Below are 21346 nucleotides of genomic sequence, written 5' to 3'. Positions count from 1 at the left end.
TATGATTAAATTAATAAATAAAAAAATGGAATAAATGAATATTTCTTTCTATTTGACTGTACATTAATGGTCTGTTAAACATTAAATAATTTGATAATATTAGCTAGTGTTACTAATGGCCCAAACTAACATTAACCATGGTAGCAAGTCACTTTATATAGCATATAGGGCAATTAAAAAAAAACCAACAACAACACAGGAGCTAACCAAAAGTGCTTTCATGATTACATAATGAAGAATAAAAAAGCAAATAAGACACCAGCCTTATACTACAGTAATAGTATATACTATGGTATGGTAAAACGCAAGTAAACACAATTTATCAAAAGAAATCAATCAATCAACACTGTCTATCATAAAACACACAACACAGGCTAAGTGTACGGATCCAGGTGGAGCTAAATGACTGACGCGCCGCTAGAGCCAATCAGAACCCTCGCTTCTGCATATTAAACCGTCCATTGTTTCTCTGGCTCTACTGGGTGCCACTGGCAAAACTATTGACCGAGTTTCAGATTACTGGAAAACTGTAGTTTATCTCTACAACTGTATGGTGTAATAGTCCTTTCTTTGTCTTTTTCGATTCTTTGTTTGCTAGCAGCAATAACAGGATAAGCATTTCACTGTTAACTTTTTATTTTTACAAACATTATTAATCAACAGATCAAAATGAGGTATATTCAAATATTAATATATAAAACTAAACGGAAAATATTACTACAAATGATAAATTATATTAATTATCTAAATAACAACAACGACCCATCTCCACCCCTAGATGTGGATCCAACCCCGCCCCCTGGATCTTGTGTTCTGCAGAGAGGGGCTACTGAATTTGTGGGTCATTTTCTGTATTGTCAAGTAGCTTTAAATGACCAGTTGATGCTTTGAGTGTGAAGTGCTGGGTGGGGCTCTGATTACAGGGTTATTTTGTCTGAAAGGCTGAAGTGAAAACAACATGAGGAAAAAAACAACTATCATGAAGGTGGTTTGTCTGAGGAGATCAGTATCTCTCGCTGTCACCCAACCTGTGCAGCGTAAACACGGAAACAGCTACATGAAGACTTTTTCCTCTAAGGTTGATTTCGTTTCGTGAATATTTACAATAATAACATAGGTACAAACAAAATGCCAGAATGTTTTGAGCTTCGCCTTGTGATTTATCTGACAACATGACCTGTTTTATCAGACGCTGAAGGCCCTTTGCCAACTAAAAATCAAATGCAACATAAAATATAAGAATGAAATTGAATGGAAAATCTGCCAGGTCGACTGGGAATGATATCGACTATATTGATGATGGTATCAGCCAGTGAGAGATTAAACAATGAAGTGTTTCCCGATAAGTCTAGAGAATTTATGACTATAGTAACTAAAGTCAGTAAGCCCGTTTAATATTTTACGGTGTTAATGATAATTTCAGACTCAATCTGGATTCATTCTAGATTTACACTCATTTAGTCTTTTTGGGTTCTCTTACGCTGAATCACTCTTGCTGTTGGTCTTTGGTCTTTACCTCCTTCCCAAAAAAACTACCTACCTAGTGCCTAATCAGTTCTACCTAAAAATCTTCTATTCATTTTATTCACTGGAGTTTAAAAATATTCAATAAAAAGTTTTAAGTTCCATAAATGGTCACCTTTTCACTTCAAAGGATGTTAATTTATGGATTGGAGTGGTGTGGATTACTTGTGGATTATTGTGATGTTTTTATCAGCTGGTTGGACTCTCATTCTGACGGCACCCATTCACTGCAAGGGATCCATTGGTGAGCACGTGATGTAATGCTAAATTTCTCCAAATCTGTTCTTATGAAGAAACAAACTCATCTACATTTTGAAAGGCCCGAGGGTGCATTCAAATTTTCATTTATGGGTGAACTATTCCTTTAAAAAAATAAATTTCTTTGTGGATAAAATGAAAGGGATTTTTATTTCTGCAATGCTACTGTTGCAATCTATGCTCATAATAACCAAATTATACATGACATCACATACCTTCCAGACATGTCTGATGGGATCATCTATTTGCAGCTGTTCAGAAACGTCACAGTCGCAGAACTTTATGCTGAGAAGTAAATGACTATACCTGTATGAGCTTGTTCTGTGAGACAAAAGCAACCATCAGGTTATGTTCTACCTCATGCTACAGGTATTAGAGTGCCGTCTCATCTCTAAAAAACAAGACAAACTGGAAATTACAGGCCCATAAAATAAAAAAACTACAGCTGAGAATCGCAGCTTTTCCAGCTTTTCTCTCTGTTTAGTCTATAATTCACACCATTTCCTCTAGAACCACATACCAGCACAGGAAGACAATGAAGTAGTGCTGAAATGCGTAGTGAGCTGGAAAATATTTCACAGGAATGCGGAGGAAAAATGTATTCACACATAAGAATGAGGTCTTCCGTTTAACTGACTGACAATATAACCTTGAAATGGACAAACCTTTGCTCAAAAGACAAATATTGTTTTTCATACAGTGGTGCATGAAAAAACACTGAAACTATGAATGCAATTAGAAGCACCTGCATGTGTAAAAACGTCTCTCGTTTTAGTTTTGTTGACTTTCAGACGGGTAAAAGGTAGAGCAGGTGTGTAGAACAGCACATTTCATCAGCCTATCGTGACGTTCATCAACCTATTTAGCACGTCAGTAACTGCATAGGAATGAATCGAATGTGAAGAACGGTATCAAAATGCATGGAATTCTCAATACAAAAACGACATCTTACAGACATAAAAAAGTCTATAGAAAAGGATTTCTGTATATGTTCTCCTCACACTAGTCTCCCTAAGTAGATGGCCTTCGGGTATTTGTCTTTCAGTGATGTCCACTGCACAAAGAAGTAGTCAGAAAAGTAATAGAGGATCTTCCCGGATAGAGACAGTGTCTCCACACGACAGATGCTTTCCACATAGACGATCAAGACTCTTTTTAGTCCCAGGACACCCAGGAGCAGCCCAGCGGCACACAGTGGGACGCACGTCCCTGGACCATTACACAGCACCTGAAACACAAACACACACACACGCTTAAAGATATAAACAAAAACATCACTTTACATTTCAAAATTCAATTAATTAACATTATAATTGAGGCATCATCAACTAACAGTGAACAAGGTTTTTTTTTTTTTTTTACAGCAATTGTTAATCCAGGTTTATGTTAATTTATAAATATACACTATTGCCTATTGCTCATTAATTAATTAATTAATGTTTGTTTACAATACATTGGCTAATGTTAATTTATATAATACATTTTAATGCTGTAAAAGTATTGTTCAGTATTAGTTCATAATACCTAATGCATTAACTAATGTTAACAAATTGAACCTTACTTTAAAATCCCCAAAAGTAATATTGTAAAATAAAAACAATCAAGTTGTCCCAATTAAAAGATAATACTTATAATCATTACTCAAATATAAGTTTGAAAGAAATTAATACTTGTATTCAGAAAGGACGCATTAAATTGACTTCTGAAAAAATGTATTATGGTTTCCACAGAAGCATGCAACAGCTTTCAACATTGATAATGATACAAATGATAATAGTTATTGAGCAGCAAATGAGCAGAAAATTCAGCTTTGCATCACAGAAATAAATTATGTTTTAAAATATATTCAAATAGAAACTTTGAATATATTTGAATAGTTATTTCAAATAGTAATAATAATTTTACAAAAGTACAATTTTTGATCAAATAAATGCAGCCTTGGTGAGCGTAAGAGACTTCTAACAAAAACATAAAAATGGCTTCAAAATCTATAAAGATTTTAATAGTAAATAAATAAGAAAAAAAAACAGTAATTTTTCTTATTTTAAATTAATCTCACTTTTACCTTATAATACAAATTTTAATTTAATTCTAAGCTAATTCAATTTAAATTGAATTAAATTAAATTAAAATTTGTATTATAAGGTAAAAGTGAGAACTTTTACCTTATAATAAAAATTTTAATTTAATTCTAAGCTAATTCAATTTAAACTATTACGAAGATTTAGGTATTTTAATTACAAATCCATGTTTAGTCAACTTGCAACAAGTTATCTTTCAACAAGTTCACTCTCTGAGTGAACATCAAGTGAATTTGCTGACACACACTCTGGGAAACACCATTAATTAATTCAGGGGATTTACAATTTTCTGTAAAGCTGCTTTTGGATTGTAAAAGTGCTATACAAACTAAAAATTAATTGATTTGACTTATATAGACTAAGACACAACAGCAGAAAGAAGTCAGCATAAAGTACAGAGTCCTCGGAGTTGGAGAAATATGAGCTTTCTGGTTCAAAACTGGAGACAGCGAGCGGCACAGGAAGGCGGTCAGACTTCGGTGGAGACGAGCCATGGGGTCTGGAGAAATCATCTTACACCGACTGCTCAGACACATTAACACTGGAAAAATCCAGCCTCTGTCTGCTCAGAGCTGAAACCGATACGAGGCAGGAACCGAGGACAACGGCCAACGTGAGAACATCAGAGGTGAGGGACGTTTCCACTCACATATGCTTCAGTTCATTTCTGTCTGCTTCAAGGCCCACCGGTGCTCGGATTTAGTTTATTGCCAGTTTCCAAACAGTTTAAGACACTCCATTTCCCATCCTGCACCTGGAAGCAGATGAGCGATGGGGATGGGCAGGGATGGACCACCAGGTGGGCGATCTGTCTCGGCCTGTATTTACATTTCACACACACCTGCGAGTTCACTTCGGGGAATGAGATCAATGTCACCCAACAGAGAGATGCTGACTTCAGCTCTGAAGGGCTGCTGGATTGTGTACAGAGATCGGCCAGCGTTTGCTATGGACACAGGCCAAGCTGTCAGAGTGCTATTTGAGTCTGTCATCAGTGTGGTGCAAATTGAAATGGCCATTGTGTGAAACTTCAACACGACATAAATCAAGTGTTAGAAAAACACCATTTTGGGGCTGTCGGATCAGTGGGGTGCTGAATGTGCATCAAAGAAAACAGCTTGTTTTTCTCAAGGCTCTTTTTGTGTATTAAGGAGAAGAAAGACTGATAGTGAAAACTGGATATGAGGCGCTCTCTTTTTAGCCTCTTCTGCAATTTCTCAAACACTTGGCATTAGCAATCATGAATGTGTGTAAAAACTACAACACGTCAGCTAAATACTGTTCCACGAAGTTTGTCTTCATTAAAAAAATAAATCTGAACGAACATAGCAATAGCTGCATTAATAGTGCAATCCATTAAAAAAATTGACTATTTTAATTATCTCCAAAAGTCAGTGCAGAAAATAGGAAAGAAGCTAACAGACAAGGTCTTGCAATAATTTTCATATGGCATACTGAAACTTTTTTTCATAACAATAACTTTTTTCATACAGTGTCTTTGCAAAGCTTAAGATCTAAAATTTGTAAAGTACATAACTTAAATATATTAAGATTTTTGTAAGATGCATTAAGTCTATAAAATATAACCTAAGGTATAAAATATATCGATACATTTTGTAAATAAATAAAGCATCTTTCTAAAGCTCAAGGTGTAAAATTTGTTATACTTTTTGGATGAACTATTCCTTTAAAATATATATATATATATATATATATATATTTCTCTTTATAGTATACAAGCAAAATAAAATTTTGCATCACATACAAATGATACAAAAAAAATGACCAACATATTTATCTTAATATATCTTTATATATTGAACCTTTCCAAAGATCAAGGTCTAATATTGATACATTTTGGTATCAACAAAATAAATAATACAATATAAAATAAATAAAATATAATTAACTTATGTAGCATCTTTCCAGCGTAATATACAGTAATATTATAAATATTTCAAATTGCAATAATATAAATTATGGAAATTATATTATATTTTTATATATACGTGGGATAATGTGGCTAAAATAAAATAAAATATAAAATAAAATCTACTTGCATGAGCCAGGGCCAACATTAAGAGCCCTAAAATGATTTTCAATCGCGTTTACAACCAAAACCGCTAGTCCAACCCTTTCCACTGCACCACATAAACACAGTGCTCAGCTGTGAGTCACACAAGCAAAGCGAAGATCTCATCAATATCTGTTTATGGCCAGTGCATGTTAAACTGCTGCTTATCTAAAGCCAGTGGGGATTATACACTATGCTGAAACATTTTCATAAATCAAAGGCCTTATGGGGTCATTGTTCCTGTGATGACATCACTGTGAGACATGTCCGTGTCACAGCTGCACTCACAGGTGAGGACGTGTACAGGTGCTGAGATGTAATCACTAATGAGGTCATCGGAACTACTAATGATCTCTATCCTGTGAGGCCACTTTATTACCCCACATCATACAGAGCAGCTCCAGGTGAGATTAAACTGTTACCAGGCTTTGTTACTTCCCTTCTCAGGCTTCAGATGAGTCAGCACAGACCAGACTGCAGGTGTCAGGTGTAAATGACAGACAAGTTCATTCTGAGTTTTGTTAAACAGTAACAGAGTAAAAGGTTGTCTATACAGTGTATTATGAGTAGCAACACAACATAAACACCCGATGAGGACTGTTATTTTGCCAGTCTGTGCCTTCTACTGCAAGAATGGCAGCATCTTATGTTTTTCACATTTTTTATCGTATATTGAGTTTGTGATTAAGATTATGCACTGATGTACATTACATATATATATATATATATAAACATTTATTTATTATTAATTATTATAAAAAAGAATATTTAAAAAATTAAAAAATAAATATACTAAATATTACAAATATTTATTACACACACACATAGATAAAACATTTATTTATTATGTATTATTATAAAAATAATGTAAAACATTTAAATATACTACAGTATATATTACAAATATGCATTACATTATATATTTTTGGTAAGTTCTATAAAATAAATAATACATTATTAAATTATATACATATTTTAAAATACTGTATATTACATATAAATTACAAACTGTATAACACATTTTAGATTATTTATGATTATAAAATAATAAATAAATAAATACATATATAGATATATACATGCATACAGTATGTTTGCACGTGTTTAATTTCCATTTGTTTATTTATTTACTTCTATTATTTATAGAATGAAGTTGTAATTTTAATAAACTGTATTGTGTTGTATCTAGCATGCCCTTTTGTACATTATTGCTTATATTACATTTTCCACGTTATTATGGTTTGACATTAGATTTGTGATTAGGATTACACACTAACTGCTTGTTTATGAACATTATTTCTCTACATGCATATCCTAACATGCAGATCTTGTTTTATGATCTATCCATCACTAACTATCAAACATATGGATGAACATTAAATAAATAAAACACACAGAGCTTCGTCCACTGCATTTCCAAATAAGGCTAAAATGAAACATATGGAGATGCAGTCAAACAAAAAACTCTCTCTGTGTAAAAAAAAAGTCTCTGTGGAATGTGAAGGGACGTCCACCACACAAACGTCCAGCCCCCGTTATTTGTTATTGTAAACCGTAACAACCTCCTCCCCCACACACAAAATCTATGGAGCACAGATTCTTCGAATTGTTTTCCCGTATTCTTTCACATTTTGGATTCGCGTCACAGCTAGACTCCCTTACGAAACTGAATGCATTTCTCAAACAATCTGATTGCGTAAGGTGAATTTCTGTGCAGAATAGTTTGTTTTATCGAGATATCTCAAAACAAATTAAGTATCAATTCAAGTGTAAACTTGTCAAAGTGAGTCTAAGAGGGAGGAGGCGGCATTAAAGAAAATAAATGGGAGAAATCGTAACACTCAATATACACTGGGAAAAAAATTAAATAAATGTATCCATTAATTTTAAGGACATTTCTGGTTAACCCTATAAAGCAATGCCCCCCATTTCCCCCAATTGCGCTCTGGTATGTGGAGGAACGGGCCCCAGCCCTTCACTGACATGCTCAAGTTTGGTTAAAACAAACAGCTGATATTTGAGTCATGCTGAAGGACGATCCCTCACCGCGCAGACACAATAGGGGTGCCGTACCACCTAAAGAACATCTTAGACATTGTCTGCTGGACTAAAAAGGAAATCCTGCTGTCGCAGTGCAACGGCGGATCAAAGGCCACCTGGTACTTATATTGTAATTTCACATTCCAAATAAACAATAAAACTTAAACAAAAAAATATCTTAAACATGCATTATATATTATAACAAATATATGCAGGTGAATCTCACCAAAAAAAATAAAAAGTCATATTGTATTTATCTTTGAGGTGGCATTTAGCAGATTTTGCATATATATATAATTAAAAAAAATAATAATTTTATTATAGATTTTTTTAATTATTATTTAAATTAAAATAATTGTTTATAATAATAATTGTGTCCAGAAAAGGTGATTATATAGTATATAACAATAATGAGAAATGAGCTAACAGCAACAGTCTTGTTAACTAAAAAAAAATACAAATTGTTTTGATAATTGAAATAAGCTGAAATTAAATACAATATAAATATTAGATGAACACCTACATGAAAATGAGAAATGTGGCCTTGGCAGATTAAGTTGAAGTACTAAAATTACTAAAATATAAATTGAAATAAAAACAAATTAAAGCTAAATAAAAATATAAAAACTAATAAAAATTACAGAGTAAAATTAGTAATATTAGTACCAAATTAAAAAAAATACCGAAATTAATAGATAAAAGCTTTATATATAGAAATATAAAGATAAAAGCTAATTCAATATATGAATAAATACTATAAATCATTCTAAAATAACACTACAATGAATGTCACAGTGCAAAAAAACAAACAAACTTAAAGACATAAAATATATAAAATTAATAGTATACATTTATACTCACACACACACAAAAAAATACATTAATACATTACATTATAAAAAGATTTTATAATCAAGCAGTACATATATGATAATATAATTAATTTAAATAAATACTTTTTTTAATTATTTCCATTTTTCGTTTGAATTTAAGGCAAAATATAACATTTCTTTCTGAGATGAAGTAAGTTTATCTAAACTCTTTTACCATGAAACTAACGTGAAAACAGATGCAAGTAAAATAAAAAAAAAGACCCATTAAATGAATTCGGCTGACTGGAAAAGTGGGAAGTGACATCAGCATGAGGACAGAAGCCGCTAATTAGAGATTAACAGAATACTAGCGTGGTCGTCCGTCAGAGATTAGACTGGTTTGTTCTGACCTTTGAGCTCTACTGCTCAAGCACTGCAGCGCCGGCTGCTTAGTCACACTCCGCCTCCTCTCAGCCGGTTGCCACGGTAACGCAGAAACTCGATGCTGCTTGGCTCCGCCCCCACAGGGACATGTGAGAGGAGTCAAGCAGCTGGGCCGATGAGCCGGTCAGGTCTCGCCACATCCTGAGAACAAGACCCCTCGGCTGCTCTGCTCACAACCCTTCATTACACAACCACAGGAGGAGAGAGAGAGAGAGAGAGAGAAAGAGGCCCCGAATTGCAGATCATTCCTGAAAAGGGCTTAAACGCTGCCCATCCCGCTCTCTTTTCCCAAATCAACCCCCTACCTCGCTTCTTTATCTGTCTTTGAGAGTTTTCCCAGCGATTCTCTCTCTCTCTGTTTCTTGCTGAAGACAAGCAGAGAAACAGCAGGATTAGTGTTTGCTTATACAGCAGATAGTCTTATCATCTGCTGAAGGAAAAATACGTCTTTATCACCTGCTTAAACATTCCCAGTGCTGCTGTGTGACAACAACTACTGATTTTGTGTTAGGCAGGGAGAGTTCACACAAAACTGACCATTCTGCCATCATTTACTCAACCTCATGTTGTTATAAACCTGTATAAAAAGAAGATATTTTGAATTTTATTTTGTGACTTGAAATAAATGTTAACTGAAGAAAAATGTAAATGTATTTTATTTCAGGTAGTGGCCAAGGCAACATTTTTCATTTTCTTTTAGTGTAACTTTACACTGCCGTTCAAAAGTTTGGGATCAGGAAGATTTTTATTACTTTTTACTTCATTTGATAAAAAATACAGAAAAAACAACAATATTATGAAATATTATTACAATTTAAAATAACAGTGTTCTACTTTAATATAATTTAAAATGTAATTTATTCCTGTGATCAAAGCTGAATTTTCAGCATCATTACTCCAGTCTTCAGTGTCACATGATCCTTCAGAAATCATTCTAATATGACGATTTATTATCAATGTTGGAAACCGTTTTTGCGGCTTAATATTTTTTGGAACCTGTGATACCTTTTTCGGGATTCTTTGATGAATAAAAAGTTCAAAAAATAATTTATTCAAAATAGAAATCTTTTCTAACAACATAAATCTTTACTGTCACTTTATATCAATTTAACACACCTTTGCTGAATAAAAGTATTAAAAAAAAGTATAAGAAAAAAAAAATCTGCTGACTCCAAACTTTTGAACGGTAGTGTATATTGTTACAAAAGATTTCTATTTTCTAACATCGCTAAAAAAATCAGATATTAGAATGATTTCTGAAGGATCATGTGACACTGAAGACTGGAGTAATGACGCTGAAAATTCAGCTTTGCAACGCAGAAATAAATTATATTTTAAAGCATATTAAAATAGAAAACAGTTATTTTAAATTGCAATATTATTTCACAATTTTACTGTTTTTTCTGTATTTTTGATCAAATAAATGCAGCCATTTATTCGCAATAAAACCAGAAATGCAATATGAACGTACTGTCAGTTTCCATTTCATGCAGACTTTTTGGGTAATCTGACAATGTTTTAGCTATCAATGCTACCAATAAGATTGCATTAAACACATTCTACCATATTTAAATTCATTCCAAAGATTTTCCCGCCACAATCAGCATAGAAATTGGAAAACAAAAAAGCTGACTTAAAAACGTAAAACTGTACTTTTCTGGCCAAATCTTTAGGAAAACTACAGAATTTGGACTAGATTTTGCAGATGATCTGAACTATAAATAATAGAGGGTGGATATATTTATAAAAAGCTATGTTTTCCAAAACAGTGCACGGGATGTTTAAATTCTCAAGGTTATGGACTGGGCAGAAGACGCTACAATGCTAATCTGAAGGACACATTGTTACAGAGATTTACTTTAGAGGCACATTAAAGAATGATTAATAATATGGTCCATTAATAACACAATCTAATACATTACTTGAGCTGAATAATGACACTATTGTAGAGCTGCCCAGAGATAAATTGAACTTGTTTAATTATTGAACTGAATTGAAATGGAAACTATTGAGCTAAATAATAACACTACAGTCTTTATTGTACTGTATTGCACACTGTATTAAAGTGCTAGAAAAATAAATGTGACTTGACTACTTAACATTTTCGAATTCGATAATGCAAACTAATATTCATCACATCCAAGTATGTTTGCATACTGTATATTTAAATTTAAATAAAATGCTCTTTATACTCAAAATAGAGCTGGGTTGCCCTTAGGCATAATTTCATAAATATGTTATGAATGTGCTATTTCTAGAAGGGCGTTACACAAACAGCCTGCAGAACAGAGGAAATTAATTCTTAATCATGATGGGAGAATGAATGAGAGGAGAGAGAACCCACTATATCCGGCTGAAGCCTAAAGACCAGCGGGACGGACGAAATCAGAGTGCTGAGGGAACTCAAAACAGAGGAACTCCACGACTGACGCACCTCCCGACTGCGAGGAATCCGGTGAATAGTGAACTGTGATTAAAAAAAGAGAGGAAAACATATAATGATTGAGGTAATATCTATCATTTCAAATCCACAGTTCAAATGCTTGGAAAAAACCCCCCAAAGGATCTGCTGCCATCTCCTGGTTAAAGTAAGACACAACACCAATCAGAATTTCACACTTTTATGATCACAGAAGAAAGAAAATCATGTGGGTTTGGAATGAGGACAGAATTGTAATTTTTGGGTGAGCTATTCCTTTAATGGTGCACAGATATATTCAATATAGATCAATCACCTGAGAGGGTGAACCGCTTTTCTCCTGCTCTGCTTCAAATGTTCGGATCTTCTCTTCACTCATTTTATCGGTGTCTGCGATCACATAGTGTCGAGGGTTATAAGACTGAGATAAACTCCCCATCAAACGGACAATTTCTGTTGTGTGTCCTCCTAGGTGAAACAGAAAATAAACATTTCAAATTAATAATAATTGCCATTTATCAATACTTAAATTATAATAACAATTGTATTTATTATTATTATTAGGGCTGCACGATTATGACAAAAATTATAATCGTCGATTATTCCCTTGAAATTGTAATTGCGATTATTAATTACGATTATCACAATTTACATTGAATGATGTTTATACCATTGCTTGATGCAACTGCATGCCGTATTTTTATATGAAAATAAACAAGCTGAAAAACCTTTAGTGCTTTTTTATAGTATTAAAGGCAGAGTAAGTGATTTCTGGTAGCCAATGTTGATATTTGAAATCACCAAAACAAACACGCTCCTACCCCAAAAGGGTCTTGCCCCTATTTTGATAGCTCCGCCCCACATATACGTAGCAACCCAGGCAACGATTAGTTCTGTGAAACAAAGCAAAACCATTGGATTGGTTTCTTCTTTAAATTATAAAAAAAGTAAAAATATGAATGTTTATAATGTTATACTAAAACTAAAATTAAAATAATGGGAAAAACCCTTAAGATAACATGTAGAAAGAAAAAAAACACATCTTAAGTGTGCAGAATAACATAAGTGGACTTTGAACGATTAATTGCCGCTTTGAACGAATACGTAATTGTGGCATCCATAATTGTAATCGCGATTAGAAAGTCGATTAACTGTGCAGCCCTAATTATTATTATTATGTAAATATTGCTATTTGGCAAATAAAATGGGTATGAGCTTATTATCAACATCAAAATATTATGTTAAATCATATATAAGTAAAAGCGAAAGGATATCTACTTTTTACATATTGTGGTGGTCACTATTTCTTTCAGCAATTCTAAGTTAATCACATTATAATCTAAATCCAATCACATCTAAATCACATTAATTGTTTGCTTTGTGTTCAGCAATAAAAAAAAAGAAAAATAAATTTTTATTCAGTATTAAAGTATAAAAAAATAAATAAAATATACAAAACATGTATCATTTGGTTTCAGGTTATTTTTCCATATAAAAAAACATGCTTATATACACTATAATATATTATATAAAATGCTATTCTTACCTGATCCTGCAACCACCAGCAGTGACACAGAACCCTTCTGTCCTGGTTTATATTCAGATGCATGTCGTAAAATCCCAAATAATCGTAAAATGAACTGTTATTAATACTACAGCAGCGAGAACGACTCCACTCACCACAACATACAGTAATGCCATTAGTTACCAAACTAAACGCTATCAAAAGTTTTAAGAATCAAATCTCAAAACGTTAGCAGTCAAAAACGAACACATTGATAATTTAAACTACTTTATAAACTAAAACTGTAATCAATGCTGTATTTTTGAGGATGGAATCATCAGTACGCGTACAGCTGCTACGGAAAGTCATAAAGGACACATTTTTGATCACACTTTTACTCGGAAGTTTAGAAACAGCGACATCTACTGGCAGCTTTTAAAAGTGAAGGAACCTAATCAGAACGTGTTTTTTTTTTAACACAATACAGTTCACTTTCAGCGCACTCCAATAGTGGGGCATGTTGTCACACAATATGGGGTAAGTTGTCACAGTGGAGCCTTACTCAGTTTTCAGTTTTCATTCTTTAAACAGTTATGAAACACACACATACACAAAGATCAATCAACATAATAAAATATAAATCCACAAATATTATAGTTAATAAAATATTTACACTTGCCCCAGTACATGTGACAACTTAAAAAGTGTTTACACTTTAAACACATTCATTCAAGAAGATGGTATAATTATGACGCCTAGCATTTATGCGACTACACTTAAACTAATATCCTATGATGTGAATTTGAATGGCATTTCCTGAATTCAGAACTAAACATAAACAACATGCTGCTCAGAATCTTTCCGATGAATGCATTTATTTAAAGTTCTCTAATGTTCTATGGGAAGTTCTCGTGTTTGTTGTCTCATGGAAACGGCCCTCAGTTGTTTTGTCTATGGAGCTCCGGTGGAAGTGCTGCACTTACGCTCAATTTGCCCACTTGAATGTCTTGTAAACTGGCAGACAGACATTAAATATGATTTAGACTCATTGTCACAAGCTCATTTGTTCATTCCAGCCGAGTTTACGGTCTATTCTGCCACTTCTGATCGCAAACTTTCTTGCTAAAACACCATGTATTTGTCATGATGAGTTTATATTATGTAATAGTAATGGCTCTTTTTGGCTGCATTATTGTAATTAGAGGAGACACTAAAACCTTTCACATCAGCTCACACACTGACCACCCGCAGCTGTGACTCCATTTATATAGAGAACATTGTCAATTACCATCTGATACTGCATTCAACAACTGCTCTCAAGATCAAATCTCTCTTTTTTTCCAGTCTCTTCAAGTTTGCATGGTTTGTGCTGGTTTGATGGGCTGTACGTGGCTCAGAGGAAGAGGATGGGTACTCTCCGGACCAGGGCCAGGAAAGTTTCCTGGATATAAATCAATAAACAATAATAGTATTTTTTATTTAACAATAAGTACAATAAATTTAATTCACAAATGAATATATTACTGTGTTCTCTTGTTCACTCAATATATATGATGATTTTGGAATTTAAGTTTGAAGGATACAAAAAAAAATTATATTACACTAATATTCTGATAATATTGACTAATATTGTTTCATATTATTATATATTATTATTAATATAATAAATAAATGCATGAATGGATAAGTTATTGTGTTCCCTTGTTCACCAAATATATCTCATGATATTGAAATGTAAGCTTGAAGTATACAAAAAAATTCTATAATTATAATGATGATGATGATGATGATTAATAAGAACAGTACACCCAAATTCCACAAGGTTTTTCAATCACAATGGGTCACAATTGGTCTAACTTGACTGGGCCAGCAGATATTTGGCTCAAAAGGAAATGTTTTTGGATTGAACTGCCTACGGCCTGTTTAGAGAATCGGTCATGCTCCGATTAATAACTCTGTTGTGATGTAGGTTAGAACTTCAGTCATCAGCTCTCAAACTTTATTTATCTAATGCCTTATCAGAGTACAGCGAGATTCCCAGCAACGCAGCCAATTTGGCTTTTTAAAAAGGTTCATTCACAGGGCATGAGGTATGTTTGCCTGCAATAATTCTTTAAATGTACCACAAGGGGACAGACTGCACAGGGCATTGTGGTTCAAATTCCACAACACAAGCCCTTGGACGAAAATAGAGTCTGATGATAATTAGTGTGAACATGCGCTGCTTTGATGTTAAAGATCTCCTATCTCAACTTCTTCTCTTCCACCCACCAGAACATCTTTTACAAGATTTCCATGCCCATGTTTAAAATTTCTCATGTCAATAACACAAGAATTTACAAGCTGCTTGTGTAGAGACTCTGACCTTTGCACCACATTCCAGACTATTACTGAGGACATATTACAACTTCCTTCGCATACAACCGGATATGAAGGCTGACCATTTCACACTGAAGTCACTGACTTCATTTCTCACTGATTTCAGACAATCATTTCTCCGTAACAACCTCTTCCCTCTGTCCAGCAGCAGCTTTTTTTAACTATTAAAGGGATAGTTCAGCCAAAATGAAAAATCCTTCATTTATTAACCCTCAAGTTGTTCTAAACCTATAGAAGTTTCTTTATCTGTGGGACATAAAATAATATATTTTGAAGAATGTTGGTAACTAAACAGTTGATGGTCCCCATTGACTTCCATAGTATTTTTTCCATTCTATGGAAGTCAAAGGGGGCCGTCAACGGCTTTCAAAAACTTATAACCAATACTTTAAAGTACAGTATGTGAAGAAGAGAACACAGGAGTCTCAAACTTCACTTGAATAGAGTTTACTGAAAGCGCAGGGTACATACAACTCAGGAGCAAAATCAAACAACTAGTAACAAAGTTGACCGGACCAGGAATGGAGGAACAAACAGGAACTAATATACATATGATAATTAACAAAACAGGTGCATAGAATAATCAATCAACTCAACAATAACAGGAAAACGACCAAAAAAGGAAACTCAGGAACAAGGACAGGGGTAAAACACGGAAAAACAAGTCCACAACACTGACAGGTCTCTCTTCTCAAATATTAAATGAACACATTTTATTTACAAAAGTTGTGATTATTTAATTTTTCAAGTGTAATTTAAGACTCCAATATGAATGTGCTGAGACAGAATGGCAGATCAAACACTAAACCAAACTAGTTTGTCTGGATTAAGACATGCCAAGAGTCCTGTTGCAGGTTGCCTTTCTATTTGCACAAAGCTCCTGTTGTATGTGGATCTGGCAAAAGCACCACAGGGTGTATCCAGGCCTTGGGGAGCACTCAGAAATAATCTACAGTTTCAGCAGTGAAAGGAGAGGATCAGGGGTCTTAATGCTGTTATTGACGCACTTTACTAAGCAAAGCACAATCAACTTTTTTTTTGTTTTTTTTTGCATGTGTAAACATGGACAAGTTTTAATATGGCTAGTTACATAGTGAGTCAATCATTCCCTAGAAAAGTTTTTGGCAACTTCCTTGCTTATTTGTTTCGGCTTTGTTCATGTGACTGTTGGTTTGACTAGTAGGTTGGATGGAGCAACTTTCAGGTTGACACACATGTCTGCTGTGAGACAGGGCTGACTGATGTATCACACTGATAAGTATCATGCCCGGCCTAGTCCCACGCTTCTGTCGTAAATCCTTTTAAGGCATTTAGTTGTGCTTTAATGGATGTGGGGTTGGTAGGTCACGGTCACCCACCAATGATGTGGGCTTAGTGATTAGGATCATTGCTGAAAGATCTTGTAAACTAGTTTGATGCATTTTGAAAACCCCCGATTTTGTTTAATTTGTTACTAAGCAAACTAAAAACGAATAGGAAATGGTTTTCTGACATAGCAAATCGGAGCTCATTGGCTTAGAACAACTGTTTTATTTAGTTCTTGTCGAAAAATTGAGTTCTTTATTGAGTTCTCTGAGTTCTACAAGAGTCATTTGTTCGTGAATTGGGCTACATGCTGTATGTTTTTGATTTCCTGAAAGAACCACCTCATGAGAGTCATTTGTTCGAGAATCGCAGTACACCGGTCACGCTGCATGTTTTTGATTCACTAAAAGAACCGGCTCATAATCATTTGTTCTTAAATCAGACTACAGTAATCAGGCTGTATATTTTTTATCCACCAAAAGAACCGCCTCGTAAGATGTGCGGTGTAGATGTGCGGTGTAAACCAGTTCTGTAATATTGTCTTTTTTGCAGCTGTAAAACCAGCAAAAAACATTCGGTCCCACTTTATATTAAGTGGCCTTTACTATGTACTTACATTTAAATTAATCATTTGGTACAATGCACTTATTGTGTACATACATGTTTTTATATTGTACTTAGCCTATATTTAAAAAAATACCTGCATGTAATTACATCTGTAATTAATTTCTGTAACTACATTTATAATTACACTGTTGACCCATCCCTTACACCTTAACCCACCCTTAAACCTACCCATACCACCAAACCTGTCCCTAACCTCACCCGTATCCCACCTCAATAGCAGCAAAAGTGTTTTGCAATACAATATGAACACAATAAGTACATTGTACTTATTTTTTGATGTAAGTACATAGTAGTTAAGGCCACTTAATATAAAGTGGGACCCAACATTCTTTTTTGTATTGAGCTTAAACAGAATCCAGAATCATCATTAAGAAGACATAAACTTGGCTTAACCATGTATTCAATTTGTAGTAAAGAGGGTAAAACAAAGTTTACATGTCCACAGATTATTGACAATAGGACACTCCCAAAACATATGAAGAAAAGTACCTGATTACGCAGTACCTATTACAGATATGGCAGTTGTAATTTGGTTGTAGTTTCATTTTGAATCTTTTGTAAGGAGTTATATGCTCTATGAATAACTTTGAAATGTATAAAACGATGAGCCAAGTTTTTAGCGGTTAAACTGAGGTTAGACCACACCCTCTTCGCTGTATGGCTTTAATTTACCAAAAAATAACAGGTTTTTGATTCACACAAAAAAAGAAAAGAAAAAAAAAAGCGTCTCGTAAGAGTCATTATTTCGTGAATTGGACTACACTGTTCGCGCTGTAGGCCTATGTTTTTGATTCTCCAAAAAGAACTGCTTTATAAGAGTCGTTGTTTGAGAATCGAACAACAGTGGTCGCACTGCATGTTTTTAAATGACTAAAACTAACACGCTCTTAAGAGTCGATACGTGAATAACTGAAGCCCGCGAGTACGACTCATTGGAAAGACGTTTTGCCATTATTTTCGCGGCACATATGTAATGCATTACATTCAATACAGACTCTGAATTCACATTCAAAACTCAGATGAAACAGTGGTTTAGTTTACAGGGGGGCTGTAAACTTGAAAGGCAGACATATAGCTTACCTTGATTTATTTACTTAAAGGGGTCATATGATGTTGCTAAAAAATAACATTATTTTGTGTATTTGGTGTAATGAAATGTGTTTATGCGGTTTAAGGTTAAAAAAAACACATTCTTTTCCACATACTGTACATTATTGTTTCTCCTCTATGCCCCGCCTTTCTGAAACGCGTCGATTTTTACAAAGCTCATCGGTCTGAAAAGTGAGGTGTGCTCTGATTGGCCAGCTATCCAGTGCGTTGTGATTGGCCGAATACCTCAAGCGCGTGACGGAAATGTTACGCCCCTTACCATACTGTGATGCCTTGTCCGGCCAGAGCGACAAGACAAAAACATTAAAACCCATTACAAACAAGGCATTTGTTGAATGCAGTGGGGACATAATTACTGATTAGAATGACTTATACTGTCTTTTTACGCGTTGCGTTGCATCGTGCCGCGTAAACATAAAACCATGTCTGCATTTGTGATCGGAGAAATGACAAACAACAAGCGCTACTCTACACTGCTCAAAACTCACATTTGAATCGTCAGTGGCAAATCCTTTAAATATAAAAGACGTACTTACAGTCTGTGAGTCAGAACAGCCGGCATTGTAGTCTAACGTTACTCTACCAGGATCAGCAAACAGTCCTCCATAAAATGTGCATCTGAATATTTGGGTTGAAGTGTGAACTGTTCTGGAACAGTGTTGTAAATACAACTTAACCACTGATTTCTAGTCGTGTCCATTTTTGGAAGGCCAAACAAAGTAGTTTCGCTTTCACAAACGAAACACACCTTCACGACATGGCAACAGCGGCAGCAACAATACTACAGCGAGAATAAAAGTTACGCCTTCTTTCTTTGCGTGAACATTTGGGCGGCGTTATGCAAATCTTCCCACATAGTGACGTAGAAATGTGGGGGCGTGTTAGAACGAGCCGTTTTAGGTAGGCGTGGTTGACTTTATAAAGAATATCTCTTTGGATTTGAGACTTTAGTCTTTGCAACTTTACAGATCTTCTTTATGCACCAAGAGCTTGTAACACTTCAAAGAGAAAGGAAAAATTCAAATCGCATCATATGACCCCTTTAATTGGATGTAAGCAAAGGACTGTGAGAAAAACACCTCCACATATGAACTCAGTGACATTTAATATACCAAGAGGAGTCTAAATACTCTTCAGTCTCACTCCTACATATTCATAGGCCTACCATTTCCATCCTGCATGCACTGCATCAGCAAGCAGTGACTCCTCTTGGTCTCACATCATAATAGTGCTGCAGTGAGCAGAACGGTGATGTCATGCCCCGTCAGCAGCTCTGAGTGGATGGCTGATGACATGAACCATGATGAAGAATCCTCTGGAATGTGGTGACCCTGTCAGGCCTCCATCTATGTCCACGCCTGATAAAGATGTCACTCCTCAAATCCATTCAGGGATTGTAATGTCTGCTTTGGCACTTACCTCCCATTCAAGGATGTTGTTTAAGTGGTTCTTCCTTATCTAATTCATTGTGAATTTAAACAAGCCCAGTTCTTTTCCTTGAAGACATTTCCCTTGAGGCCCCAGATAGAATTTAGCTGAAATGAGGGACTCTATAGCCTCCTTCACAGGAAACTAGACAGATTTTGAAGACCAGCGTCTGAAGTATACTGTGAGAAAAAGCTGAACACTGGACAGAAGTGATTTAGGCATGAGCTCTAGAGATTGAGGGACCGCAGAAATTATGTGAACTTCTGATGCGTGGTTATCTGGTTTATTCCCCAGATGTGAAGTGAACTTATCAATGCTGGCCACCCAGAATTTTCACACCAAATCCATATTTTTAGTTCCACTATACTGTAGTTCCATTATTATTTTTAGCCTTTAACTAAACAAATATTAATTACAATGAATCATCAGTATCAAGCAATTTAATATTTGGGTAACACTTTACAATAAGTGTTAAATTACATCTTTTTTTTTTTTTTTTTTTTTGAAAAAATGATGTGATGTATGGATAATCAAGTAAACCTACTGTATGTTGCTTCAGTCCAGTAATTGTTCATGTTGAAATATTAGTAACAAAATAAAAGTTATTCTCACATTTACTTTATAAAAATCATGAAATACACTGCAAGAAAAAATGTGTGGCATGACCTCAAGTGGACATTTTTTAGAACTGTACTAAAAGTCCTGAACTATCAATCAGACAACAGAAGGCATGTAGAAGATAGTGTATACCAGGTTTTTCAACAAAGTTTTATCTAGAGTAATCTCTAGAGCAGTGATGGGCAAACTTGGCCCTTCCAGGCCACTTTCCTGCAGAGATTTGATCCAACCCTGATAAAACTCACCTGCCTGTAGGCTTCTAGTAGTCTTGAAGACAATGATTAGCTGGTTCAGGTGTGTTTGATAAGGCTTGGAGCTAAACTCTGAAGGAAAGTGGCCTGGAAGGGCCAAGTTTGCCCACCCCTGCTCTAGAGAGATTAGAACATCATTTGCAACCACCTAGCAATCATTCAGAACATCTTAACCAAAGTCACATGTTGGCAGAATGTGGTGGCAAAATTTAAAAATGTATCTTTTTTTGTATCTGATCTTTAAATCTGAGAGTTTATTTGAGTCAGAAACCTGAAACACTGTCCATGAGGCTCCATGAGGAATTCACAACTGAAGTGGAGGGATTTGGCCCCTTTGAGGCCCCATTGAGCCCCAACATTGCTCACTCGCTCAGAGGATTTTCCACTAGAGTTCCTCTAATCTCATCATTTAATAAGCAAACCAGACACATACTGCACTGATAACAAAGACTATTAAAATGTTGGTTTAATG

General features: G+C 34.7%; 1 protein-coding gene across 1 annotated transcript; it reads right to left on the bottom strand.

Moving 5' to 3' along the window:
- Nucleotides 1–1881: 1881 nt before the first annotated feature.
- Nucleotides 1882–13507, bottom strand: LOC107712792 (UDP-N-acetylglucosamine transferase subunit ALG14 homolog). The gene is given in 5 exon segments (XM_016518128.1): nucleotides 1882–3010; nucleotides 11578–11700; nucleotides 11969–12120; nucleotides 13199–13293; nucleotides 13295–13507. Coding segments are annotated over 5 exon segments (660 nt in total). The 5' UTR covers nucleotides 13354–13507; the 3' UTR covers nucleotides 1882–2779.
- Nucleotides 13508–21346: the final 7839 nt, after the last annotated feature.

Source organism: Sinocyclocheilus rhinocerous, unplaced genomic scaffold (genome assembly GCF_001515625.1).
Source record: "Sinocyclocheilus rhinocerous isolate Xijiao unplaced genomic scaffold, SAMN03320098_v1.1 scaffold1740, whole genome shotgun sequence".
NCBI lineage: Eukaryota > Metazoa > Chordata > Actinopteri > Cypriniformes > Cyprinidae > Sinocyclocheilus > Sinocyclocheilus rhinocerous.
The sequence above is the reverse complement of the archived record's forward strand: the minus strand, read 5'-3'. Positions and strand labels throughout refer to the sequence as shown.